We start from the raw sequence: 23,528 nt of genomic DNA, 5'->3' as shown, positions 1-23,528 counted from the left end.
ATATTTTAGACTGTACTGGGAGGAAAGAATCTATAGCCCTTGGCATAAATAAGTCAAGTTGTACTAGGATTGTGTCCTTGGTTTCTCCTAGTACTGTGGATGTCTCTCTTCCAAACACTCTCTCTTGTTATTTATTTATGTAGTTATTGTGGTAGTTGTCACTAGGCTTTTACGGCTATGGGCTGACTTTTTTTTTTTTTTATGCTTCACAAATTTTTCTTTTTTGTCTTTTTCACCAGAGCACTGCTCAGCTCTGGCTTATGGTGGTACAGGGGATTGAACCTGGGACTTTGGAGCCTCAGGCATGGGAGCCTGTTTGCATAACTGTTATGCTATCTACCCCTGCCCTGGGCTGACTTTTTCAGATAGACATAAAGACAGATTAGAACGGTGGAGAAAGGGAAAGACATCATAACACTAAAGCTTCCCCCAGTGTGTTGGTGTCCATCCTACACCATGAAGCACAGACTTCCAGAGCAGTCATTATGAACCTATTTGCACATAATGGTCATTTGATTGCTTTGTGTTATTCGCAGATAACTTATACTGTGATTTGACTTGTGAAAACTGAAAATAGCAGGAATCTCTCACGACTGAAATTGACTTCTTACAATCTTGGACTAACACGATCAGTGATATGCCATGTGTAATTCTATATTTTGAGATAGCATCCTTTGCAGTTTTAGAAAAACAGCCACGTAATAGAAGTCCACCTTATAGTTTTATATTAAAGAGAAGGTATTGAGAGAAAGAAAAGGCTTGGTGGGTAAATGAGCAGGTTGTGTTACTACTAGATTGCTAGTTCCCTGGGACAACGATTTACACAGGGTTCCTCCTTTTGGAATATGACAAGTGGCTTCTGATCAGACATTGGGGTTCACTCAACTGCAGCCTTTACTGAGATAATACTTTTTTGTACTGGATACTTGCTAGGATAGAGAAGGCTAAAAGATGAATGAGGCCCAGCCCCTACCCTCAGGGGGTTCATCCCCTAAAAGTTACCTGCTGGCAAAGTGACTGAGACTTCTGTGTCCCATTAAGGACATCTCATACTGTTCAGATCACATAGAAGTGTTCTTGCCTGCCTCCTCTCAACTGATTTCCCGGGAAGGACCGGTTTCCCTGAGGATCACCAAGACTGGCAAGTTTGGATGAATCTAAGGGAGAGTGAAGCAACATGGTGTGGGGGTTTCAGGGCTAGGGGAGGATCCATCCAGTATTTGGGTTTGTGAAAGACTTGATAGAAAAGGCAGGGGGTAGATAGCACAGTGGTTATGTAAAGAGACTCTCATGCCTGAGGCTCCAAAGCCTCAGGTTCAATCCCCCCCCAACAGAGCTGCTCAGTGTTGGGGGGTGGGGGGTGGGGGGTGGACAGGCAGTAGTGCAGCAAGTGAAGTGCACAGCCGAGCCCAGTGATAACCTGGAGGCAGTAATAAGCTTTTTGGGTAAAAAGATTACTTTTCTGAGTTAAAAAAAAAAAAAAAGCAAATACTCATTAGTAATCTTCATAATTGTGGCCAAAAACTGCAGTGAATTCAGTTCAACTGTGTGGTGGGGGCAGGGGTGGGCTGAGCATCTCTCAGTTTCACCATTCCGGGCCATTTATTAGGACAAACACCACAGCACTAGAGCTTCCCCTGGTGCCATAGTCTCTCCCACATGCCGCAGGACTTCAAACCTGGTGCCCAGCAAGCCAGCTCGCCAGGTTGTTAGACCTTGAACTGAGTGTATCGTTAAATCTCAAAAGTGTCTACCTGCATTTGTGAGAGAGAGAGGCACCTTTTTTTTTTTTTTGCTCAGTAAGAAAGCCAATGCTTTGTGTGCATTTGGATTTGAAAGTACTCTTCCTTTCTGGGCCCATGAACCATAGCTTCAGTTTATAGCTGTAGATGTGGAGCTTAAGACGGTTGTATGTGGGAATCGAAACCAGGAGTGGAGGAGATCATTGAAGGAGAAAATGGAAAGACTAGAAAAAGACGCATCCGCTCCGTACATCACTGGAGCCTTCTTGCACTTAGGATGCGGTAAGGGACCATGGGGAAAAGCATTACAAACAGGAGCAGCGGGTGTCCGTCTGCAGAGACGGTTGGAGAAGCCATTTGATAACTCGGCAGATTAGTTACTAGACAGTTTGCATAGTTTGAGAACAGGAAGCAGACGGAAGCTGTTGGGAATGTATTAAGGCAAGAATGACTTGAAGAATCACTCTACTTTTTCTCCCTACTGACCATCTAAAAACCTTCTGCCAGGAGTCGGGCGGTAGCACAGCGGGTTGAGTGCACGTGACGCAAGCACAAGGACCGGCATAAGGATCCCGGTTCGAGCCCCCAGCTCCCCACCTGCAGGGGAGTCGCTTCCCAGGCGGTGAAGCAGGTCTGCAGGTGTCTGTCTTTCTCTCCCCCTCTCTGTCTTCCCCTCTTCTCTCCATTTCTCTCTGTCCTATCCAACAACAACGGCATCAATAACAACAATAATTACAACAAGGTAAAACAAGGGCAACAAAAGGGAATAAATAAATAAACATTTAAAAAATAAAATAAAAAGTGAAAACCTGCCTTACCCCATAGCCCATGTCCCAGTTGGAGAATGTCTGGGAAGTCTTACTTTTCATAGCTCTATTAAGAGCTTGTGTGGTTCAAGGTCAAGGCAGAAATTGACCAGTGAAGTTGACTGGGACAACTTGCTCTTTAATTCACTTAGTTTGTGATTTGGCTGTCGGTGATGGAGGAGTCAGTCAGGGTATTGGTTTGCTTGTTGGTTTATTTAGGTTCTGGAATAAATCATTTCAAAATGACTTCATTGGAAATAGATCTGGAAGGGCCAGATGATGGTACACGTAATGGAGTGCACACTTGACCCTGTGCAATTACCTGGGGTTTAAGCCTCTGGTCCCCACCTGTAAGGGTGTGTGTGTGTGTGTGTGTGTGTGTGTGTGTGTGTGTGTGTGTAGCAGGTCTGCAGGCCTCTCTTTCTCTCTCTGTCTTCCCCTCCCCTCTCAATTTCTTTCTGTTTTGCCAAATTAAAATAAAAGTGAATTCTTGAAAAGAAAAGAAATCCGGGGGGGGGGGGGGAGGGTCAGGTGGGTGCAGCAGGTTAAACGCACGTGGCACAAAGCACAAGGACCTGCAGAAGGATCCTGGTTCGAGCCCCTGGCTCCCCACCTGCGGGGGGGGGGGGGTCACTTCACAGGTGGTGAAGCAGGTCTGCAGTTGTCTTGTCTATCTTTCTCTCCCCCTCTGTCTTCCCCTCCCCTCTCCATTTCTGTCCTATCCAAAAAAAAAAAGAAAGAAAGAAAGAGAGAAAAATAATAGATCTGGAAGTGGGCCTAGCAAGGCAGCTCCTCTGGGTGGCAAAATGTGCGTCTTGCTGTGGGTGCCTCTCATGCTCAAGTCTAGAATCTCCCAGAGTGGTGAAAGAAGAAATAAAGATTTGTTCAGGACTGTTGAGATAGCTTATCTGAGAAGGGGCCCACTTTTGCCATGGGTTTGAGCCCTGGCTCCTCTCACTCTTTCTTCTATCAGGAAAAAAAAAAAAATCACCCCAAAGCTGTAACAGTAAAGAAACTGTAAACTAACCCATTGCGTATTCCTTTTTCCTCACGATTTGACCAGAGGAATCAGCTGTTAGACTATTGCTAGTGAGGGCTTGTGTTTAGCTTTTGATTGCAACAAGAATGAGTGACTTGTTTCTCTAAACCGGCATTCTGGAAAAGGTCAGATTCAGTATGGTAGTTGAAGCATTTCTTGAAGAAAGCAGGTAACAGTTTCCAGCCCAGTAACAAACACACTGTATTCGCTTCCTGCCTGTTGAGTACTGTGTTAGGATCTCATTTTACATAAGTAACTTGAGAGAAAGATACCAGCGGAAGCTTTCTCTTGACTTGTTTGACCTTCATGTTGAAGCAAGAGTGGATATGGAGTTAGTACAAACAGAAAATCTCATCTCATGAAAATTCTTTGAAATCAAATCAAGTTAATATACGAAGTGGTGGGTGTTTCAATTATCACCCCAGGCTTTTGTAGGAAATGCAAACATTCTCTTAAAGCAGAAGCTTTGGGAGAAGACTTCTTTTCCCAGCCGTTACCACAGGCTTTTAGTATATGGCCCCCCTGGGACTGCAAATAGTTGGCTTTTTATTTTTCATCTCTTAACTTGGTCCTGTGTTCCTTATACAGCTGTCTTCCCCCCCCCCCCCCCCTGCTTCTTTTTACCAGTATTTAAGGGGTTTCTCTTGGGAACTAGGAACTTTCCTTTCTGGGTAAAGACAAGAAAAGATAAAAGTTAAAAATAAATACTTGATAAAAATGCTTCCTTTGAATAATAAAGCCAAAGTTTGTATCCTTAGCTTTAAAATTCCCTTTACATGCAAACATTTGTTCTTGCTACTCATAAAAACATCAAAAAGTTATTTATTTATTTATTTAAATATTTTATTTATTTATTCCCTTTTGTTGCCCTTGTTGTTTTATTATTGTTGTTGTCGTCGTTGTTGGATAGGACAGAGAGAAATGGAGAGAGGAGGGGAAGACAGAGAGGGGGAGAGAAAGACAGACACCTGCAGACCTGCTTCACCGCCTGTGAAGCGACTCCCCTGCAGGTGGGGAGCCGGGGTTCAAACCGGGATCCTTATGCTGGTCCTTGTGCTAAAAAGTTATTTTTAAAGACTTTTGTTTCATAATTTCGAAAGCCCATCTGATGAGATAATTGACACCCTAAACCTTGCAAAGTTGCAGCTTTCTTAGGTTGCAGTTTTCTTAAGTCTTAAGTTGCAGCTTTCAAAGTTGCAGCACACGATTCTGTGTGCTGGCTTATGTGTTATTATCATTGGAAACTTCTGTCCTTATCAGGTATATGATAGAGAAGGACCTTTCTTCCATCCCACCTTCTAGAAGTCCATTAACTTGGCAGAATACAGCTTAGTGCAGACTTTCACTTGGATCGTTGACTCCTGAGAGCTGTATTTTTGCTAGCGTCCAACTATGATGAACTCTAGAGAGGGTCCTGGCACGGGCGAGCAGGCAGGTCCTCGAGTGGGTGATTTAGAAGATTCAAGAATCTTTTGTTTTTAATTATTTATTATTTTTTAAATTTTATTTTCCCTTTTGTTGCTCTTGTTTATTGTGGTTATTGTTATTGCTGTCGTCGTTGTTGGATAGGACAGAGAGAAATGGAGAGAGGAGGGGAAGACAGAGAGGGGGAGAGAAAGACACCTGCAGACCTGCTTCATCACTTGTGAAGATACTCCCCTGCAGGTGGGGAGCCGGGGGCTCAAACCAGGATCCTTCTTCTGGTCCTTGTGCTTTGTGCCACATGCGCTTAACCCACTGCACCACCGCCCGGCTCTCAAGAATGTTTTATCCCTGGACATAAAAGTAGATTTAAACAACCAGGATGATCATAGACCATGTAGGAGTTTGTGATGCCCACAGGGGAAACCTTCTAGTATAGTTTGCCAAAAATTGCCAAATCGCAGAGGTCTCTTAAAGAGGCAACTCCAGGACCCGGGAAACTGCATTTTTCTCCCCCCAAGATACCCCCAGGATATTTTCTGCTTGTTAACGAGCTACTGGCTTCCAATTTAGTCTTCTGTGTATATCTTAAGAAGTTGGCAGTGAATAATGAATACTCTTGTAAAAGGAAAAACTGCCAAAGGAGGAGAGGTCACTAGTTGATCAAAGCAGATGTGGTTGGTACAGAGAAACCGGAGCCAGGGCTTCCCAGAGGCGAGTGCGGACTGTATCAGGGAGACCCCTCTCTTGGTGGGGGATGACTTCAGCCAGACTTCTGTGTGGTGGTCTGGTTGTAGCATGAAGCAGGAGTCCCGGATTTGGTGACTTTTTGGCCTGTAGGGATGTTTTTAATCTTCCGTATTATGTACCACACACATATATGTATCATGCGTATGTTATAGGACTGAGAGAAATGGAGAGATATCTGCAGACCTGCTTCACCACTGCTGAAACCCCCCCCCCAACCCTCCGCAGATAGAGAACAGGGGCTTGAATCCCCTCCTTGCCAGTGGTAACGCGTGTGCCTTCAACCACATGTGCCACTGCCTGCTCCCTGATGCATGCATATCTCTATCTTTCTGTAGTTTTCTCCTTTTAATCCAAAGGGTGCACTGAGTACAAGTTTGTTTCTTTTAAATGGAAGTACTTGGCCAACTCCCTTTTGTATGTGGGAGGTCTCTAGGCAACAGGGAATAACTTAGAGACTGCTAAGAGGTCAGGAAGTTTTTTGTTGGGTCTTGTTTAGCCTTCAAGGTAGGCTTCTCTGTCTTGCCGGGTGCCGGGCCTCTAAGAGCAGTTTCTTCTTTGGCTCTGTGTTAGGCTCTCGGCTACAGCTGCTGCTTTGGCAAATCCTCTAACCTTTCCCGATAGCATCTTGAGTCTGCCTTTTTTATTATATTTTATTTTTTGTACTTAAAGATATTTTATTTCGTGAGATAGATAAATAGGTATACACACACACACACACACACACTCCTGCTCACCTCTGGTTTTTGGTAGTACTGGGAATTGAACCCTGGACCTCAGAGCCTCAGGCATGGAAGTCCTTTGCAGAACTATTATGCTGTCTCACTCAAGACTCTGGCCTGTTTCTTTGCAGGTGGGGTGGTTCAGGTGATGCGTTCTGCTCTATGCCATGCGCCATGCGGGCGAGCCCTCCCTTCCTCTCTTCCTGACTGTTCTGTACTCACCACGCTTGTTGCAATTCTGCTCTCACAGTTAATCCCATAACCATATGTAACTTTTCTTACTGGACCCCCAGAAAGTATCAGTACATGGTAACCTGTTTGTCCCCCCTCCCCCTCCCCACGGCATCTCATAGATAAACTACCTTTTATCTTCTCTCCTCCAGTTCATACACAACTGCTGGCCAGACCTTATAACTTTTTATTATTATTGATTTATTTTGCCTCCAGGGTTATTGCCGGGGCATGGTACCAGCGCCGCAAATCCACTGCTCCTCGTGGCCATATTTTCCAATTTTATTGGCTAGGACAGAGAGATATTGAGAAGGGAGAGGGGGAGAGAGAAAGAGAGACACCCTCAGACCTGCTTTCTGTTTGTAAAGCACCCCCTCTGCAGGTGGGGAGCCTGGGGCTTGAACCGGCGGTCGTTGTGCTTAAAGGTACTATGTGTGCTTAACCGGCTGTGCCACTGCCTGCCAACCCCCATTTTTCTTGATAAAATGGAAATAACTAAGCCTAGTCTGTTGTAAGGATTAGTCATAATCTAAAGTGTTTTTTAAATATTTATTTCCCTTTTGTTGCCCTTGTTTTTATTGTTGTTGTAGTTATTGTTGTTGATATTGTCATTGTTGGATAGGACAGAGAGAAATGGAGAGAGGAGGGGAAGGCAGAGAGGGGAGAGAAAGACAGACCCCTGCAGACCTGCTTCGTCACCTGTGAAGGGACTCCCCTGCAGGTGGGGAGCCGCGGGGCTCAACCGGGATCCTTATGCCGGTCCTCGCGCTTTGTGCCACCTGCGCTTAACCCGCTGCGCTACCGCCCGACTCCGTAAAGTGTTTGATCCAAAACAATTAGTCTGTGAAAGGTATCCTACCGTATTTCTTAACCTCCTAAATCCAGCTACCCATCCTCAGCTCCTCCTGTCTCCTTTCTGCAGGCTGAGCCCATCACAGCGATGGCCGCGGCCTTGCCCAGGACCCTGGGAGAGCTGCAGCTGTACAGGATACTGCAGAAAGCCAACCTGCTCTCCTACTTCGATGCCTTTATCCAGCAAGGTGGCGATGACGTCCAGCAGCTCTGCGAGGCCGGAGAAGAGGAATTCTTGGAAATCATGGCCCTGGTGGGCATGGCGAGCAAGCCCCTGCACGTCCGGAGGCTGCAGAAGGCTCTGAGAGACTGGGTCACAAACCCCGGCCTTTTCAACCAGCCCCTGACTTCCCTGCCCGTCAGCAGCATCCCCATCTACAAGCTCCCCGAGGGCGCCCCCGCCTGGCTGGGCATGGCCCCCCGGGAGCCCCCGCCGAAGCCCCCCAAGTGCGGGAGCGCCTCCTGCGCGCAGAGCCCGGGCCTCGGGAGCTTGGTCCTGCCGGGAGCGGGAGCGGGAGCGGGAGCCGGAGCGGGAGCGGGAGCGGGAGCGGGCGAGGCCAGACTGTGGCCGGGCCTCCAGGAGCGGGAGCGGGAGCGGGAGCGGGAGCGCGAGCACAGCCTGTCCCCCGCCGACCCGGACCCGGGCTCCCCCGCGTCGTCGCCCAGGGACAGCGGCGAGGCCCTGGACGCGGCGGCCGCCCTGTCGGTGGCCGAGTGCGTGGAGCGCATGGCCGCCACGCTGCCCAGGGGCGGCGCGGGCGAGGCGCGGGAGCTGCTGCGGGCCAACAAGAAGCTGGCCAGGATGGTCGGGCACATCTTCGACATGGACGACGGCGACCCGCACAAGGAGGAGGAGATCCGCAAATACAGCGCCATTTACGGCCGCTTCGACTCCAAGAGGAAGGACGGCAAGCACCTCACGCTGCACGAGGTACAGAAAGCGAGAAAGGAAGAAAGAGAGAAAGAAAGAAAGGCCACTTTCTCCTTTTTTTTTTTTTTTTTTGTCTTTCTCTTTCTTTGCTTTAAATTGTTGGGTTTTTTTTTTTTTTTCAAATTTTTATTTATTCCCTTTTGTTGCTCTTGTAGTGATTGTTGTTGTTGATGATGATGTCATTGTTGGACAGGACAGAGAGAAATGGAGAGAGGAGGGGAAGACAGAGAGGGGGAGAGAAAGACAGACACCTGCAGACCTGCTTCACCGCCTGTGCAGCGACTCCCCTGCAGGTGGGGAACCGCGGGCTCGAACCGGATCCTCCCGCCGGTCCCTGCGCTTTGCGCCACGTGCGCTTAACCCACTGCGCCACCGCCGGACTCCTGATAAGTCGATCTTTTGAAAAATATATACTTATTTATTGGATAGAGGCAGAGAGAAATCAAGAGGAGAGAAAGAGATAGAAAGGGAGAAAGACAGGCACCTGCAGCCCTGCTTCACCGCTCAGGAAGCTCCCCTCCCACGTGACTACACAGATTGATCTTTTTTTCTATTACCTTTATTGATTGATTGGATAGAGACAGTCCGAAATCGAGAGGGAAGGGAGGGACAGTGAGGGTGAGAGACAGAGAGACACCTGCAGCCCTGCTTCACTGCTTGTGAAGCTTTCCCCCCTGCAGGTGGGGACCGGGGGCTCGAACCCAGGTCCTTGTGCATTGTAACATGTGCGCTCAACCAGGCGCCCCACCACCGGGCCCCACAGATTGATCTTATTTTGAGTAGTTTCTTTAGTGTGACTCCATCAGTACTGGGCGGTTGTAATTACTAGAGCATTACGTTTTAATTTTCTGGAAAGGCAAGTGCTCCGTCTGTAGCCTTGTATTAAGACATATGCAGCTTTTTTTTTTTTTTAATGTATTCCTCCTCAGTGAAAATGTTAATGCATTTGCCAAGTTTCCTCCATAGTTGTATTGATATTTTGGTAATTAATTGGGTGTATTGGTTAATTTGAAAGCCTTCCATATCTGTAGCAGGGAGCTTGCATTCCTCTGGTGTGTGCATTGCATTTCCTGGTTTACATCTTTCAATTCTTCAGGAATTTTTCTCCTTTACTTACATGGGTCCTGCCCATTTCTGGTAAAGTCACACTCTTCATATTTATATAACATATGTACTGAAGTGTGTACTGTAATTGGATTTATTATTTTTTCCTCCTTTATTGGAGGACTAATGTTTTACAGTCGACAGTAAATACAGTAGCTTGTATATACATAACATTTCTCAGTTTTCCTCATAACAATACAACCCCCACTAGGTCCTCTGTCAGCCTTTTCCAGGACCTGTGCTCTCCCCCGACCCACCCCAGAGTCTTTGACTGGTGCAATACGCCAACTTAAGTAATTCAATTTATTATAACAAATATATATATATATATAATAAAAGGGTGTAATTATAAATGAAACTTTTCTCCAGTTAAAAAAACTGCTGTCGTTAACTGATCCTCTAAGTAGGTCTTATTTTCAGCAGTTTTCCATAAGTGACTTTAGATCGGAATTGATAGCTGTACTTGAGATTAGAGAATTGGTTAGCGAATTTGCATGTGTTAAATCTGATTTGATGTGTTTTAGCTACATTCTTTCACAGTTGTTTTGTATTATTGTTGCTGTGTCATTACTGACTCACAAGAATTTGTGAATTGACCTGGGGAACATTTTAGTTAACATAAATTTTAACAATTTACTGCCTACAAACCAATAGAAGAGTTAGCTGAAAGGTCTGTATTTTCTTCATTAATGAAAATGAACGGCAAATCATGCTGGCAACTCTAATGTAAACCTTGAATTCAGTTTTCATATAAAATTTCAATCACAGATAAAATGCAGAGTTGAGTCAAAAAACCTATTATTATTATTATTAATTTTATTTATTTTTTTACCAGAGCACTGCTCAGCTCTGGCTTATGGTGGTGTGGGGGATTGAACCTGGGACTTGAGAGCCTCAGGCATGAAAGTCTCTTTGCATAACCATTATGCTATACCCCCACTCTATTATTATTTTTTAATAAAAGCAAAAGTATTTTAAAGAGATCAACCTCACTCGATAACACAAAGTCCTACCCTATTTAAAAAAAAAAAAAATCACACTTGGTTTCTGCTGAGGGCTGGTTCTTTACTCCTTTGGTTAAATAGGTACAGACGGCATTTAAGTAATGAGACCATCGTGGGTTCCCAGAATAAGGGAGCACTCAGAATGAATGCCAGTAGGCTGAGATGTGGGGGTGGCCGTTTGGAAAATGGGGCTTGTGTTTTCGAAACTTAACTTAGGTCACTTGTTGCTTGTTAACTCAAGTGTGTGAATCTGCTTCGGTGTTTCAGGTTTAGGATAGAAATTTATGAATTAGAATCCTTCCTTCAAGCTGTGAACCATTCAGGAACTTTCTGGAAAATACAGAATCTTTAGGTAACTGAAAGAAAGAAGATTATGTTCATTTTTTTCACTTCACTCTTGAAGAGGATTAGTGAGTTTTTCTTTTTCTAGATTTAAGAATGTCACCAGTCTGTTCTCAATTTCCAAATAAAGGAAAGCGACTTGTCCTTTATGTACTGTTGGCAGCATTTCTGAGAGTTGCCTTTATATAAGCCCTGTGGATATTGTTATTTTAAATTTTCAAGAAAGAGAGTTATATGTAGGTCACAAGTGGGTGAAAATCAGGATGTCACCTACACCTTTTTAAAAGTTTTTTTTAGCCTTCACACGTACAGGAGAGTCCCTTTTTTGGCATGTGTTTTTAAATTTGTTTCTAAAGATGCACAGATACAGTAAAGAATTATAGAATGGGTTACTCCACTCTTAAGAGCTGAAGAATTACTGATGCTTTTACCACCGGATGTGGTACGGCTTGGCGTAGATGTGTTACACCGTAAAGGTAGTTTGAGGGACTGAACCTTAGACCCGTAGGAGTTGCTCGTGTTGGACAGACGCTAAAGGACAGACCCAGATGCAGCCGTTGAGAGCGCTGGCAGGCAGGAAGACACTCAGAAGGCATGTTAGTAGATAGAAGAGGGACAACGAACTGACTGTGTGCTTCAGTTCTTAAATAGTGAGTGTGTGGATGAAGTGAGAGAAACTAAAAGAATAAGGCGGCCAGGGAGGGATGCAGGCACTTGTAATACACGAAAGCCAAGTCACACTTTGGCATTAGAGAGTATTTGCCAAAAAGTAGCATTTTTAAAAAATTTTCTTTACTGGGAATAAATGTCTTACGTTAGACAGTAAATACAATAGTTTGCACATACATAACATTCCCCAGTTTTCCATATAACAATACAACCCCCACTAGGTCCTCTGTCAGCCTTTTTGGACCTGTATTCTCCCCCCTACACACCCACCCGAATCTTTTACTTTGGTGCAATACGCCAATTCCAGTTAAAAGTAGCAACTGCCTGCCAAATAATTCTGGAACTCAAAAAATAGGAAGGAGGGGATAGGTGGGGAGATAAAGAATCGGTAAGTTGTAGACAAGGACTTCCATAAGGCTCATGGAAAAATGTACTGCAAGACTTAAGTCATATTCTGCTGTGTGCTGAGAAGCACACACGACAGTGCTGAAGAGCTCTGTCATCCCAGTTTTGAGAGAGGGCAGTGCCAAACCTGGGAATCCCTTAGAGCTAAGTGTGTTATTTGTAAGCCGTTATACGTCCTTGTGAATTCTCAGCTTAATTGTGAACAGAACTCAATCTCTTACTTGAAGATCTAATACTTGAGACACTAGACACTTCTGATAATATTTAGAATTTAGGACTATTGGGTTAATCTGTTTCTTTTGAAATCACCTTTGACAAAGTTACATGTTTCTTTTCTTTCTTTTTTTTTTAATCTTTATTTCCTTAATGGATAGAGACAGCCAGAAATCAAGAGAGAAGAGAGTGACAGAGGAGAGAGACATTTGTTTTCTATTAGTGATTTAAGAAACCATTCCCCTGGCTTTTGGATTTCATTATTTTGTTTAGCTGTCAGTACGATGTACTGTCTTACTTTGACATCTGTTACTCTCTGCTTCAACTTTTTTCCTCCTGATTTCTCAAAATTATTTTTTTATTTTTTTATTTTTTAGTCTGGATAGAGACAGAAGTTGAGAGAGAAGGGGGAAATAGGGACAGCGATAGATAAGAGACACCTGCATCCCTGCTTCACTGCTTATGAAGCTTAGCCCCTGCATGTGGGGACCAGGGGCTAGAACCTGGGTCCTTGTGCACTGTGATGTGAGCACTCAGCCTGGTGCGCCAGCACCTGGCCCCTTAGTATATTGCCTTCTAGGGATTATCAACTTCTTTCTTTTTTTTCAACGAGTTATTAGTAAAAAAACAAAAAACCACTGGAATTACCTGCAGTGTTTTGGGAGATCAGCTTGAATTTAGAACCTCATGCTTGCCAGTTCAGCATTTTATTTGCTGTGACATCTTCTGCTTCTCATTTTATTTCTTTAAGTGAAGTCTGAGGCTGACTTTTGAGGAACTAATTTCTGGGTTTGGTGCCTTGTTTGGTGCTGTGACCCTCTGTTATCCGATACCGCTTGGTGCTTTAACGGCGGGAATGTTTGCGGCCTGAGATGCATGCTAGAACTTATTTCATTTTGGGCTTACTGGGTCTCTACACACTGAACAGTACAACCCTGGGACTCCACGAAAACTTTCTGCCGACTTAGTGTGAATCAGGCTGACTTGGGGGTCGCGAAATCTCAAGAAAGTGTCTTACGTCCTCTTCCACTTGGTGATAAGGTTTGACCTATATCGAGTGCCCCGGGACTTCAGGTCTATTTCCAAATCTGCCTCGCATCGGGATTCCAGCTTCACTCTTTTAAGAATGGTCTTGGACTCTGTACACTGGTGGATTCTGTGCCGTGTTTTGTGTTCTGTGGTCAGAGACTGTGAGGGGTGAAACATGGGTTCAGTTGGTGTACAAATTATCTTCACTTCTTTGAGATATCGTTTCATGCTTGTGGGGCTGAGTAGTCCTTACTTTCAGAGAGCTCCTGGGAAATTTTCTTTCTTTCTTTCTCTCTCTCTCTCTTTCTTCCTTTCTTTCTTTTTTTCCTCCAGGGTTATTGCTGGGACTTGGTGCCTGCACTATGAATCCACTGCTCCTGGAGGCCATTTTTTTCACCTTTTGTTGCCTTTGTGTTTATCATTGTTGTTGTTATTACTGTTGTTGTTGTTGGATAAAACAGAGAGAGGAGGAGAAAGCAGAGAGGGGGAGAGAAAGATAGACACCTGCAGACCTGCTTCACTGCTTGTGAAGTGACTCCCCTGCACGTGGGGAGCCTGGGGCTCGAACTGGGATCCTTGTGCACTTAACCTGCTACACTACCATCTGCCCTGTAGTTTTCAGATGTTTCCTTTCTGATTGTCCAGCATGCTTGGCTATTTTGCTTGAGAGGCAGCGGGAATCCTGATGGCCTTGGAGCTCTGACCTCACACACCCCATTGTATTTCTGTGCTAACATTACTTAACTCAGAGTCACAAGTGACTGTTGAAACTTACACTTTTAACTGCCAATGAAGAATGTTTTTAAATTCAGTCATAAATCATAGAAAACTAACCTAAGAAATCTTTTTTTTTTTTTTAAATCATTTTCTTGGGGTTAATGGTTTACAATACAGTTGCTGACAGACACATGAGTACAATTTTTTTCTTTCATTATTGGATAGAGACAGAGAAAACTTGAAAGGAGAGGGAAAAGTAGAGAGGGAGAGAGAGACACCTGCAGCCCTGCTTCACCACTCATGAAGCTTTCCCCCTGCAGGTGGGGACTAGGGGCTTGAACCCGTGTCCTTGCACATTGTAATATGTGTGCTTAACCAGGTGCACCACCACCTGGCCCCTAAAGAATTTATTTATTTATTTATTTATTTATATTATTATTTTTAACCAGAGCACTACTCAGTTCTGACGGTGGTGCTGGGGATTGAATCTGGGATTTTGAAGCCTCAGACAGGAGAGTCTCTTTGCATAACATTATATTATCTACCCCTTCTTCCCTCCCTTCCCTCGGCTTCCTTCCTTCCTTCCTTCCTTCCTTCCTTCCTTCCTTCCTTCCATCCTTTCCCAGAGTACTGCTAAGCTCTATTTTATGTTGGTGCAGTGATTGAACCTGGAACTTTGGAACCTCAGGCATGAGAGTCTCTCTCTGGATGACTGTTATGCTATCTACCCCCCACACCCAGGTATCTCACCATGATAGGTGTCTGCCAAACTCTCACCCCTCTTAGGCCCTTTCCCACCTTCCTGCCTAGGGGCCCAAAGCCCTTTACTTGCACCTCTAGTTATAAATAGAATTTTGATATTTTTGTTTCATAAAAAGAGGAAGTAGACAGAGTAAAGGAGAATTTCTTGACATGTTGTACTTTGGACAAAATTAGAAACTTAGAATTTTAATTTTTTTATTCTATTTTCCCAGAACACTGCTTAGCTCAAGCAAATAGTGATATGGGGGATAACAAAGAAACAAACAAACAAAACGATGCTGTGGGGGATTTGCATCATCTTTCTTTTTAAAAATGTAATAGTTATTGAAGTAATAGCTTCTAAGAGGGTGAAATCTAGGTAACATTTAATAAAGTTTTTTAAAAAAATACTTATTCCCTTTTGTTGCCCTTGTTGTTTTATTGTTGTAGTTATTATATTGTTGTTATTGATGTCATTGTTGTTGGATAGGACAGAGAGAAATGGAGAGAGGAGGGGAAGATAGAGACAGGGAGAGAAAGACAGACACCTGCAGACCTGCTTCACCGCCTGTGAAGCGACTCCCCTGCAGGTGGGGAGCTGGGGACTCGAACTGGGATCCTTACACTGGTCCTTGTGCTTTGCGCCACCTGCGCTTAACCCGCTGTGCTACCGCCCGACTCCCTTAACAACATTTTTGAGAAAAGCCTTCACAAGTCCGCTCCCTGCCGCAGTTTGGGCTGCCCGAAGCCTCGAGCCTTCCCTCCATGTTTTTGGTTTGGTGGAGCCCGAGTCCAGTAGCAAAGGTGTAGTGTCTGTCTTTCCTGACTTCTGCTAGGTAGCAGAAAACTGGAAGCTTGTTTTCAGCTGATGCTGAAGGCTTTCTTCTGTGGCTTCACATAAACTGGGCCCTTATGATGGCGGTGAGAACATCTCTCTGACAGACATTTTCTGCAGTGTCCTAGATTTTTTTTTTTTTTTTGAGTCCTGAGAAGAAAGAGCTTCAGAAGGGTCTTCAAGGTTAAACTGAAATCGCAATTTAATTAGAAAGTCATTCCTTTCTTTTTTTCTTTCTTTTTTCTTTCTTTCTATTTTTTTAATTTTTAAATCTTTTTAACCAGAGCACTGCTCAGCTCTGGCTTATGGTGGTGCAGGGGATTGAACCTGGGACTTGGAGCCTCAAGCACGAGAGTCTGTTTGCAGAACCATGATGCAGTCTAACCCCTCCTGAAATTCCTTAAAACAACTTTTCACTTTCATCTTGAATAACATGTGCCTTTTAAAAGCACGAAGGGAAAATTTGATTTTTGGTGATTGTTTAGTGGGAAAGGAGAAACTTGACAAGCAAATACTTCCAGTTTTGCTTTCATACTTAGCAGTGGGTCTAGAGAAAGAAGGCTGGGGGCCACGCAGTGATGTGCCCAGCTGAGTGCCCAGCATGTTCAAGGGCCTGGGCTTGAGCCTGCTGCCCACCTGCAGGGGAGGAGTCCTCCAAGTGATGAAGCAGGCATGCAGGTGTCTGTCTGTCTGTCTGTCTCTCTCTCTGTCACCTGCAGGGGAGGAGTCCTCCAAGTGATGAAGCAGGCATGCAGGTGTCTGTCTGTCTGTCTCTCTCTCTGTCACCTGCAGGGGAGGAGTCCTCCAAGTGATGAAGCAGGCATGCAGGTGTCTGTCTGTCTCCGTCTCTCTCTCTTTCTCTCTCTGTCTCCCCTCCCCTTTCAGTCTCTCTCTGTCCAGTCAATTAATATAGAAAAAAAGGGGGGCAGGAAAGGCCGGCAGGAGTGGTGAATTCATAGTGACAACACCTAGCACTAGCAATAACTTTGGTGGCAAAAAAAAAAAAAAAAAAAAAAAACCCAAAAAAACCAAAAAACAGAGATATAGAGACATATTGGAATAGTAGAATCATCATTAAAATATCTGTGCTTGAAAGGAACGTTTGGATGATACATTTGTTTTCTTTTATTCCTCTCTGTAGTTAAACACATTTTTTTAGACAAGGAAAATTGTTGTAAATAAAGATGGGATGCCTGAGTAAAGAAAAATGAATAAATATTTGAATTTTAAGAATACTTATTTTAGGGGCCAGGTGGTGGCGCACCGGGTTGAATGACATGTGACAGTGGGAAGGAACCTGGGTTCGAGCCCCTGGCTCCCACCTGCAGGGGGAAAGCTTTGCGAGTGGTGAAGCAGGGCTGCAGGTGTCTCTCCGTCTCTCTCCCTCTCTGTCTCCCCCTTCCCTCTCGATTTCTGGCTGTTTCTATCCAATAAATAAAGATAATAAAAAAAATTTTAAAAAAAAGAAATTCTTATTTTAATCAGAGAGACAGAGAGAAAAAGAGAGACCAGAACACAGCTCAGCTCTGACTGTAGCAGGTGCTGCGAATTGAATCTGAAACATGGGAGCCTCAGACGGGAGAGTGTTTTGCACAGAACCATTATGCTGTCTCCCCAGTCCCTTGTTATTGCTATTGTTATTACTTTTTTATTTCTGTAAGAAAGTGGACAGAAGAACCAGCACTAATAACCCTGGTGCTAGGCATTCCCACTGACTACTTTTTAGAGTCCTGTCTTAAATAGAGAAGTTGCCCCGGTCTGCCTCAGAAAACTCAGGCCTGTTTGCCTGTCCAGAGTCACGCAGCCGGGAGCAAGACTCAGGTCTGTCTACCACCAACCTCCCCTCATTCTTTGTTCCATCCATTATTCCTTGAATGAGTCTATTTCTTGCTTTTAAAAGATGGGCCACTGCCCCCCCATATAGGTTTTGAATTTAGGATGACTTTTACTTTAAAATTTAATTAATTGAATTAATTAAAATAATTTGATTAGTGATTTACAAGATTATAGGGTATTAAGAATATAATTCCTCACCACTTCCACCACCAGAGTTCTGCCGCTCTCCCACCCCCACCCCCCAGGATAGTTCTCCCAAGTCTTACAGGTAGGGTGTCTATTTTTTCTTTTTTTTTTCCTCTTTTTTTAAATTTCTTTATTGGGGAATTAATGTTTTTACATTCAACAGTAAATATAATCTCTTTTCCTTTTTTGCAAGTTAATGTCTCTCTCTGCATGTGTTTAATTATTAGTGATTTAATAATGAGTAACAAGATAGTAAGTAAGATAACAGGGGTACAATTCCACACAGTTCCCACCACCAGAGTTCTGTGTCCCGCCCCTCAATTGGAAGCTTCCCTGTTCTCTATCCCTCTGTGAGAGTATGGACCCAAATTCTTTATGGGGTGCAGAAGGTCTGGCTTGTGTAATTGCTTCTCCACCGGAATATATGAGCTGTGAGACACGGAAAGACCAGGGCAGTGTTCAGCTGAACGGGCGGCACTGGGGCCCTCAGAGTCTCAGGCGTGAAAGACGTTGTGCTGTGTCTCCAGCTCTCAGTATTTAGGTTTCCACATAGCAACAGAGGCATCTGAAAGCCCTTATTCACTTCCTTGCTTTCATCCATTTGGTCCTAACAAATAGCAGTGTCTTTTTTTGTTTAATTGTGGAGTAGTACTCCACTGAGTGCGCTCCCATAAATTATTCATGCTGTCATGTGTTGATGGCCGTTAGGTGACTTCCATGTTTTGGTTACTGTGAATAATACAGCTATGAACCATGGGGTGAATTTGTCCCTTGGAATTAGTGTTTTCATGTCTTTTGGATAAGTGTACAGGAGTCCTATTGCTGGCCCAGAAGGTATTTCTGTTTCTATTTATTTAAGAAGTCTTCCAGACTGTTCTCTGTAATGACTGTACCACTTGGCAATCCCACCAGAAATGTAACACAGTTCCCTTTTTTTTTTTTTCGTATCCTTGCCAGCACTTAAATCATTTCCTGTTTTGTTGATGAAGGCCATTCTCCCCAGTGTGAGGTCGAATCTCCATGTGGTTTTAATTTGCATTTCTCTAGTGATGAGTGGAGTCGAGCATTTCCTCCTATGTCTGTAGGTCTTGTGTTTATCTTCTTTAGAATGCTATCTGTTTGTATCTTTTGCCCATCTTTCTTCCTTTCTTTCTTTCTTTCTTTCTTTCTTATTTATTGGGCTGTTTCTTTTGCTTTTGAACTGTGTGAGTTCTTTAGAGATATTGGTTATCTCTCCCTTGTCAGATGTGTGGTGTGCAAATATCTTTCTCAAGTTGTTGGGTTGCCTGTTTATTTTTGTAGAGTTTTCCTTTGGTGTCTAGGAGCTCTTTAATTTGTTGTCCCATTTATTTAATCCTATGTTAGTTTTATTGCTCATGGGATGAAGTCTCCAAATCCATCTTTGATGTTAAGGTCCTGAAGTGTTTCCCTGATATGTTTTTCTATGCTTTTTTATAGTTTCAGGTCTAATGTCCCAGGTCTTTGATAGGATAGCACTTTTTTTTTTTTTTGCCTCCAGGGTTATTGCTGGGGCTCAGTGTCTGCATTATGAATCCACTGCTCCTGGAGGCCATCTTTTTTCCATTGTTGTTGTTGGATAGGACAGAGAGAAATGGAGAGAGGAGGGGAAGACAGAGAGGGGGAGAGAAAGACAGACACCTGCAGACCTGCTTCACCACGTGTGAGGTGACCCCCCCCCCCCGCAGGTGGGAAGCTGGGGGCTTGAACCGGGATCCTTGTGCTTTGCACTGTGTGCCTCACCAGGTACACCCTGCGCAGCCCTGGATAGCACTTCTTATTTCAGATTTTAGTACAAGATATTTGTTAGTCAGCAACTCTATATTAACAGTATTTTTTATTTAGAAGATAGAACAGAATTATACAAGTTTTGGAGATTCAGTGACTCCAAGACTTCATTATTTTATTGTGTAGCCCTGACTTATTACAGCTGATAAATCTTTTACACAAAGTGATATGATAAATATTTTAAAGCATTTGATAAAGATAGTTACTAAAATCCTTATTTTTTTTCCTTTGTAACAATTTTCCCATCAGATCACTTTAAAACAAGAGGGCCGACTATACTCATTCTTAGGGCAGTTTTTATCTTATCATCTAATCTACTCCCTTGACTTCTTATTTCAGTCAGTTGCAGGACATTTAAAATTTTCATTTTACTTTATCATAAATTATTGTAACTAGCCAAAAGGGAGAGTATACAGGAAGTAAAACCAAGATGAGTGTTGTGACAAGTTTAGTTCTGGAAGGTAGTGGATAACTTCGCATCCTTCAGAAATGGAGTTACTAGGTCTCGTTCATTATCGTGACTTAGTGATTTCTGGATTCTTACATGAAATGTTTTGCTTACACTCATTGTCACTTTATTTTGGATGTGCAGCTCACTGTCAACGAGGCAGCTGCTCAACTCTGTGTGAAAGACAATGCGCTGCTGACCAGACGAGATGAACTTTTCGCCTTGGCTAGACAGATTTCTCGAGAAGTCACCTACAAATACACCTACAGAACCACAAAGTAAGTGCTCAACTGATCAGCAGCATTTGTGCGCTTATGGTAGAAAGGTGAGTTCATGAAACACCATCCATTCATGGAGCACAAGCATTCCTGGAAAAGTTAGAAATGGGAGCGGAGTTCACGAAAATTAAACACTCAGGTAACTTTTTCAAAACTTGCTGAAATAGTTTTTGCTGTTTCATTTTCTTGTCCGTTTCCACCTCCTCCCTCCCCTGGCCTCCTTTTTAAACAGGTGATTTCCTGACAGGAGGACATTGTCCTGGGGGTGTTTTCAGATAAGCTTCTCTCGGGAAGGTGCTTCGGTTTCAAGTGTGACAGTAGGATTTAGTCAGCATTTATAGATTTTTCTGTACACCCACTAAGTCTGTGAACTCGGTGAACTCCCAGGAAGCAAAGTGGTCCTTTTATAAGGTGTCTGCCATCTACTGAGATGGGCTGAGTAAGTTCAGAATATACTGTTGACCACTCTTCAGAGGGAAGTTGCAAGGTCCTTTGACGATGAGCAGATGAAGACTTGATTTCAGACAGAAAACACAAGGTTGAAACAAACCCAGGGTGGCTTTAGCATGCAGAGTCAGCACAGCATGTTTGAAACGTAGCCTCGTTCTTGCGTAGGGCTGTTCTGATTTTGTTCAGTGCTTCCACATGGCCGACGTTTCTCATGTCCCCTCTCCCACGTTCCCACTGCCGCACTCCCAGGCGTGGACTGGGGCTGGGATCCAGGTCCTTGGCATAGTGACACCACGCGAGCCCCGCCCTGTGGGGATGGGACTCCTTCATCCAAACTTGTACAGGCCTCTCAGATGCTTCTTGTGCATATTTAAGTTTGGAAACAAACAAACATTTCTGTTACCACCAATGTATTTTTCTTTTTTAATTTTTATTTATAAAATGGAAATAATTGACAAGACCACAGGATAAGAGGGGTACAATTCCACACAGTTCCCACCACCAGAACTCTGTATCCCATCCCCTCCCCTGATAGCTTTCCTATTCTCTATCTCTCTGGGAGTATGGACCCAGGGGCATTGTGGGATGCAGAAGGTGGAAGGTCTGGCTTCTGTAGTTGCTTCCCTACTGAACGTGGGTATTGGCAGGTCGGTTCATACTCCCAGCCTGTCTCTCTCTTTCCCCAGTGGGATGGTGTTCTGGGGAAGCGGGCCTCCAGGACACATTGTTGGGTTTGTCTGTCCAGGGAAGGCCAGTTGGCATCATGGTAGCATCTGGAACCTGGTGGCTGAAAAAGAGTTAAGATATAAAGCAGAACAAATTGTTGACGAATCATGAACCTAAAGGCAGGACTATTGCAGATGAAGATTTGGGGTCTCTGTTTTGGAAAAAGCTTGTAGGTCTATTTTAGGTCTATTCCAAGGGGTCCATGACTTTACGAGTTTTTGCCTGAGCCTGACCTCTAATATGTAGGTGGACCCAGGTTATTGTCTGGGGAGATGGCATCGTAGTTGGAAATAGGACTCGAAGGCTGTATCAGGAAAGAGAGTAGCTCCCAGATATGGGGAAAGTATATACATATTGTTAACTGTAAACCCCTTTGATTTGCTCTGGGGCCCATATTCAGCACAGGAGCCTGTGTGACCTCTGCATCCCTGGAGGTCCGAGCGTGCAGCCTGCGGTCACGCCTAGGAACAGTCCAAGCTGCCTCGATTTCATTATTTTCTTTAGCTCACAGCAGCTGTGTTTTCTATCCTACTTCAGGAACCTATGTGTTTAGAAACCAACAGGTAGAACTACATGGATGAAATGAGTAGGCAACGAATGTAGCTGCTTTCTGTGATTATTTACAAGAAGAAAGGAGTTGGGTAATCAAGAGCTGACTTAATGACTCTTTTCATTTCCTTCGTGGTATTATACAAAATGTTCTTCCTGAATGCTTTGCTTCAACTGTCTTTCATCAAAGTAATATAGTTACATGCTCTAAAAGTCATAGTAAAAAAAAAAAAGGCTTATAATGACACTTAGCAAGTTCCTACTGCATTCTTTGTGAACTTCTATTCCTTTCAGCAAATTCTAGCATTTAAATTTATATTAAGACGGATAGATTTAAAGCACACACACGGTTACATGATCTCTAAGCAAACAGGATGTAGAGAGGCAGTACAGGGCTCGGGCCCCCGTGCTCCCCTTCTCACCTGTTCCTTCTCAGTATCTAAGTGACTTTATGAGTTTTTCATATTCCTAGTATTTCAGTACATGGCAAGAAATAGTTTCTCAGAAAGCAGTAGGTAGTGTGTCTCTCCATCCTTCAGTGTCTTGCTTTGATTTCAGCATTGTCTTGGAAAGGCTCTCTGTAGTTCATTTCTATCTTCCCCATGATTTTTAAAAATTTATTTATAAAATAAAAAATAGTGAATATTGACAAAACCATAAGATAAGGGGGATAAATTTCCACACATTTCCCACCACCAGAGTTCTGTATCCCGTCCCTCCATTGGAAGCTTTCCTATTTTTTATCCTTCTGGGAGCATGGACCCAGGGTCATTGTGGGGTGTAGAAGGTGGAAGGTCTGGCTTCTGTAATTGCTTCCCCGCTGCACATGGGCCTTGGCAGGTGGATCCATACTCCCAACTTGTCTCTCTCTTTCCCTAGTGGGGAAGAGGATCTGGGGAGGTGGGGCTCCAGGACACATTGGTGGGGTCGTCTGCCCAGGGGAGTCAGTTTGACATCATGGTAGCATCTGCACCTTGGTGACTGAAAAAGCATTAAGATACAAAGAAAAACAACTTGTTTAATAATCTGGAACCTAAAGGCAAGAATATAGCAGATGAGATTTGGGGTGTCCATTTGGACAAAGTTAGTAGGTCTATTTTAGATATATTCCAAGGGGCCCATGACTTGACTAATTTTTGCCCAAGTCTGACAGCTAATATGCAGGTGGGCATCTGGGGAGATGGTGTCAAAGTTGGGAATAGGACTGGAAAGTTGGATCAGGGAAGAGAGTAGCTCCCATATATGGAAAAAGCATATAAATACCATTAGCTGTAAACCCCTTTGATCTGATCTAGGGCCCATATTCAGCACAGGAGCCTGTGTGACCTCTGCATCCCTGGAGGTCTGAGCTCACATTCTGTGGTCCTAGCTAGGAACATTCCAGGCTGCACCCATTGCCGGACCCATCCTCCTCGAGTGGTAGAGGGTTTTGGTCCAACCTCCCTTCAGAGAACGGGGCTGCCCCTACCATTGTAGATCCACACTGAGGGCAAGGTCCTGCAGGAGTCCATCTAGGGTCCGTCATGTTCCTTCCCCCATGATTTTTTTTTTTTTTTTTTTTACAGATGTATGCTACTGCGCTTTGTGCATATAACAGCATTTGTGTGACTTCTCCCTGTTGATACTGGGATTGTATTTAGTCTTTGGTCATAAGTAATATCTCGATAAACAGTATATCATATTTTAGTGATTTTGAGA

At 43.9% G+C, this 23,528-nt stretch overlaps 1 protein-coding gene across 9 annotated transcripts in view; it reads left to right on the top strand.

Moving 5' to 3' along the window:
* The window catches only part of NAB1 (NGFI-A binding protein 1), a 51,253-nt gene that overhangs the window by 5,018 nt on the left and 22,707 nt on the right, over positions 1-23,528 (top strand). For 7 of the 9 annotated variants that reach the window (XM_060177560.1, XM_060177559.1, XM_060177556.1 and 4 more), the window contains exons 2-3: positions 7,632-8,492; positions 19,972-20,105. In XM_060177560.1, coding sequence (XP_060033543.1) covers positions 7,650-8,492; positions 19,972-20,105 — 977 coding nt within the window. In that variant the 5' untranslated portion in view covers positions 7,632-7,649. The remainder of the gene's footprint in view (positions 1-7,631; positions 8,493-19,971; positions 20,106-23,528) is intronic. The other 2 variants (XM_060177562.1, XM_060177563.1) reach the window with 1 other exon arrangement.

Source organism: Erinaceus europaeus, chromosome 18 (genome assembly GCF_950295315.1).
Source record: "Erinaceus europaeus chromosome 18, mEriEur2.1, whole genome shotgun sequence".
In the NCBI taxonomy this organism is placed as follows: Eukaryota; Metazoa; Chordata; class Mammalia; order Eulipotyphla; family Erinaceidae; genus Erinaceus; species Erinaceus europaeus.
The sequence above is the reverse complement of the archived record's forward strand: the minus strand, read 5'-3'. Positions and strand labels throughout refer to the sequence as shown.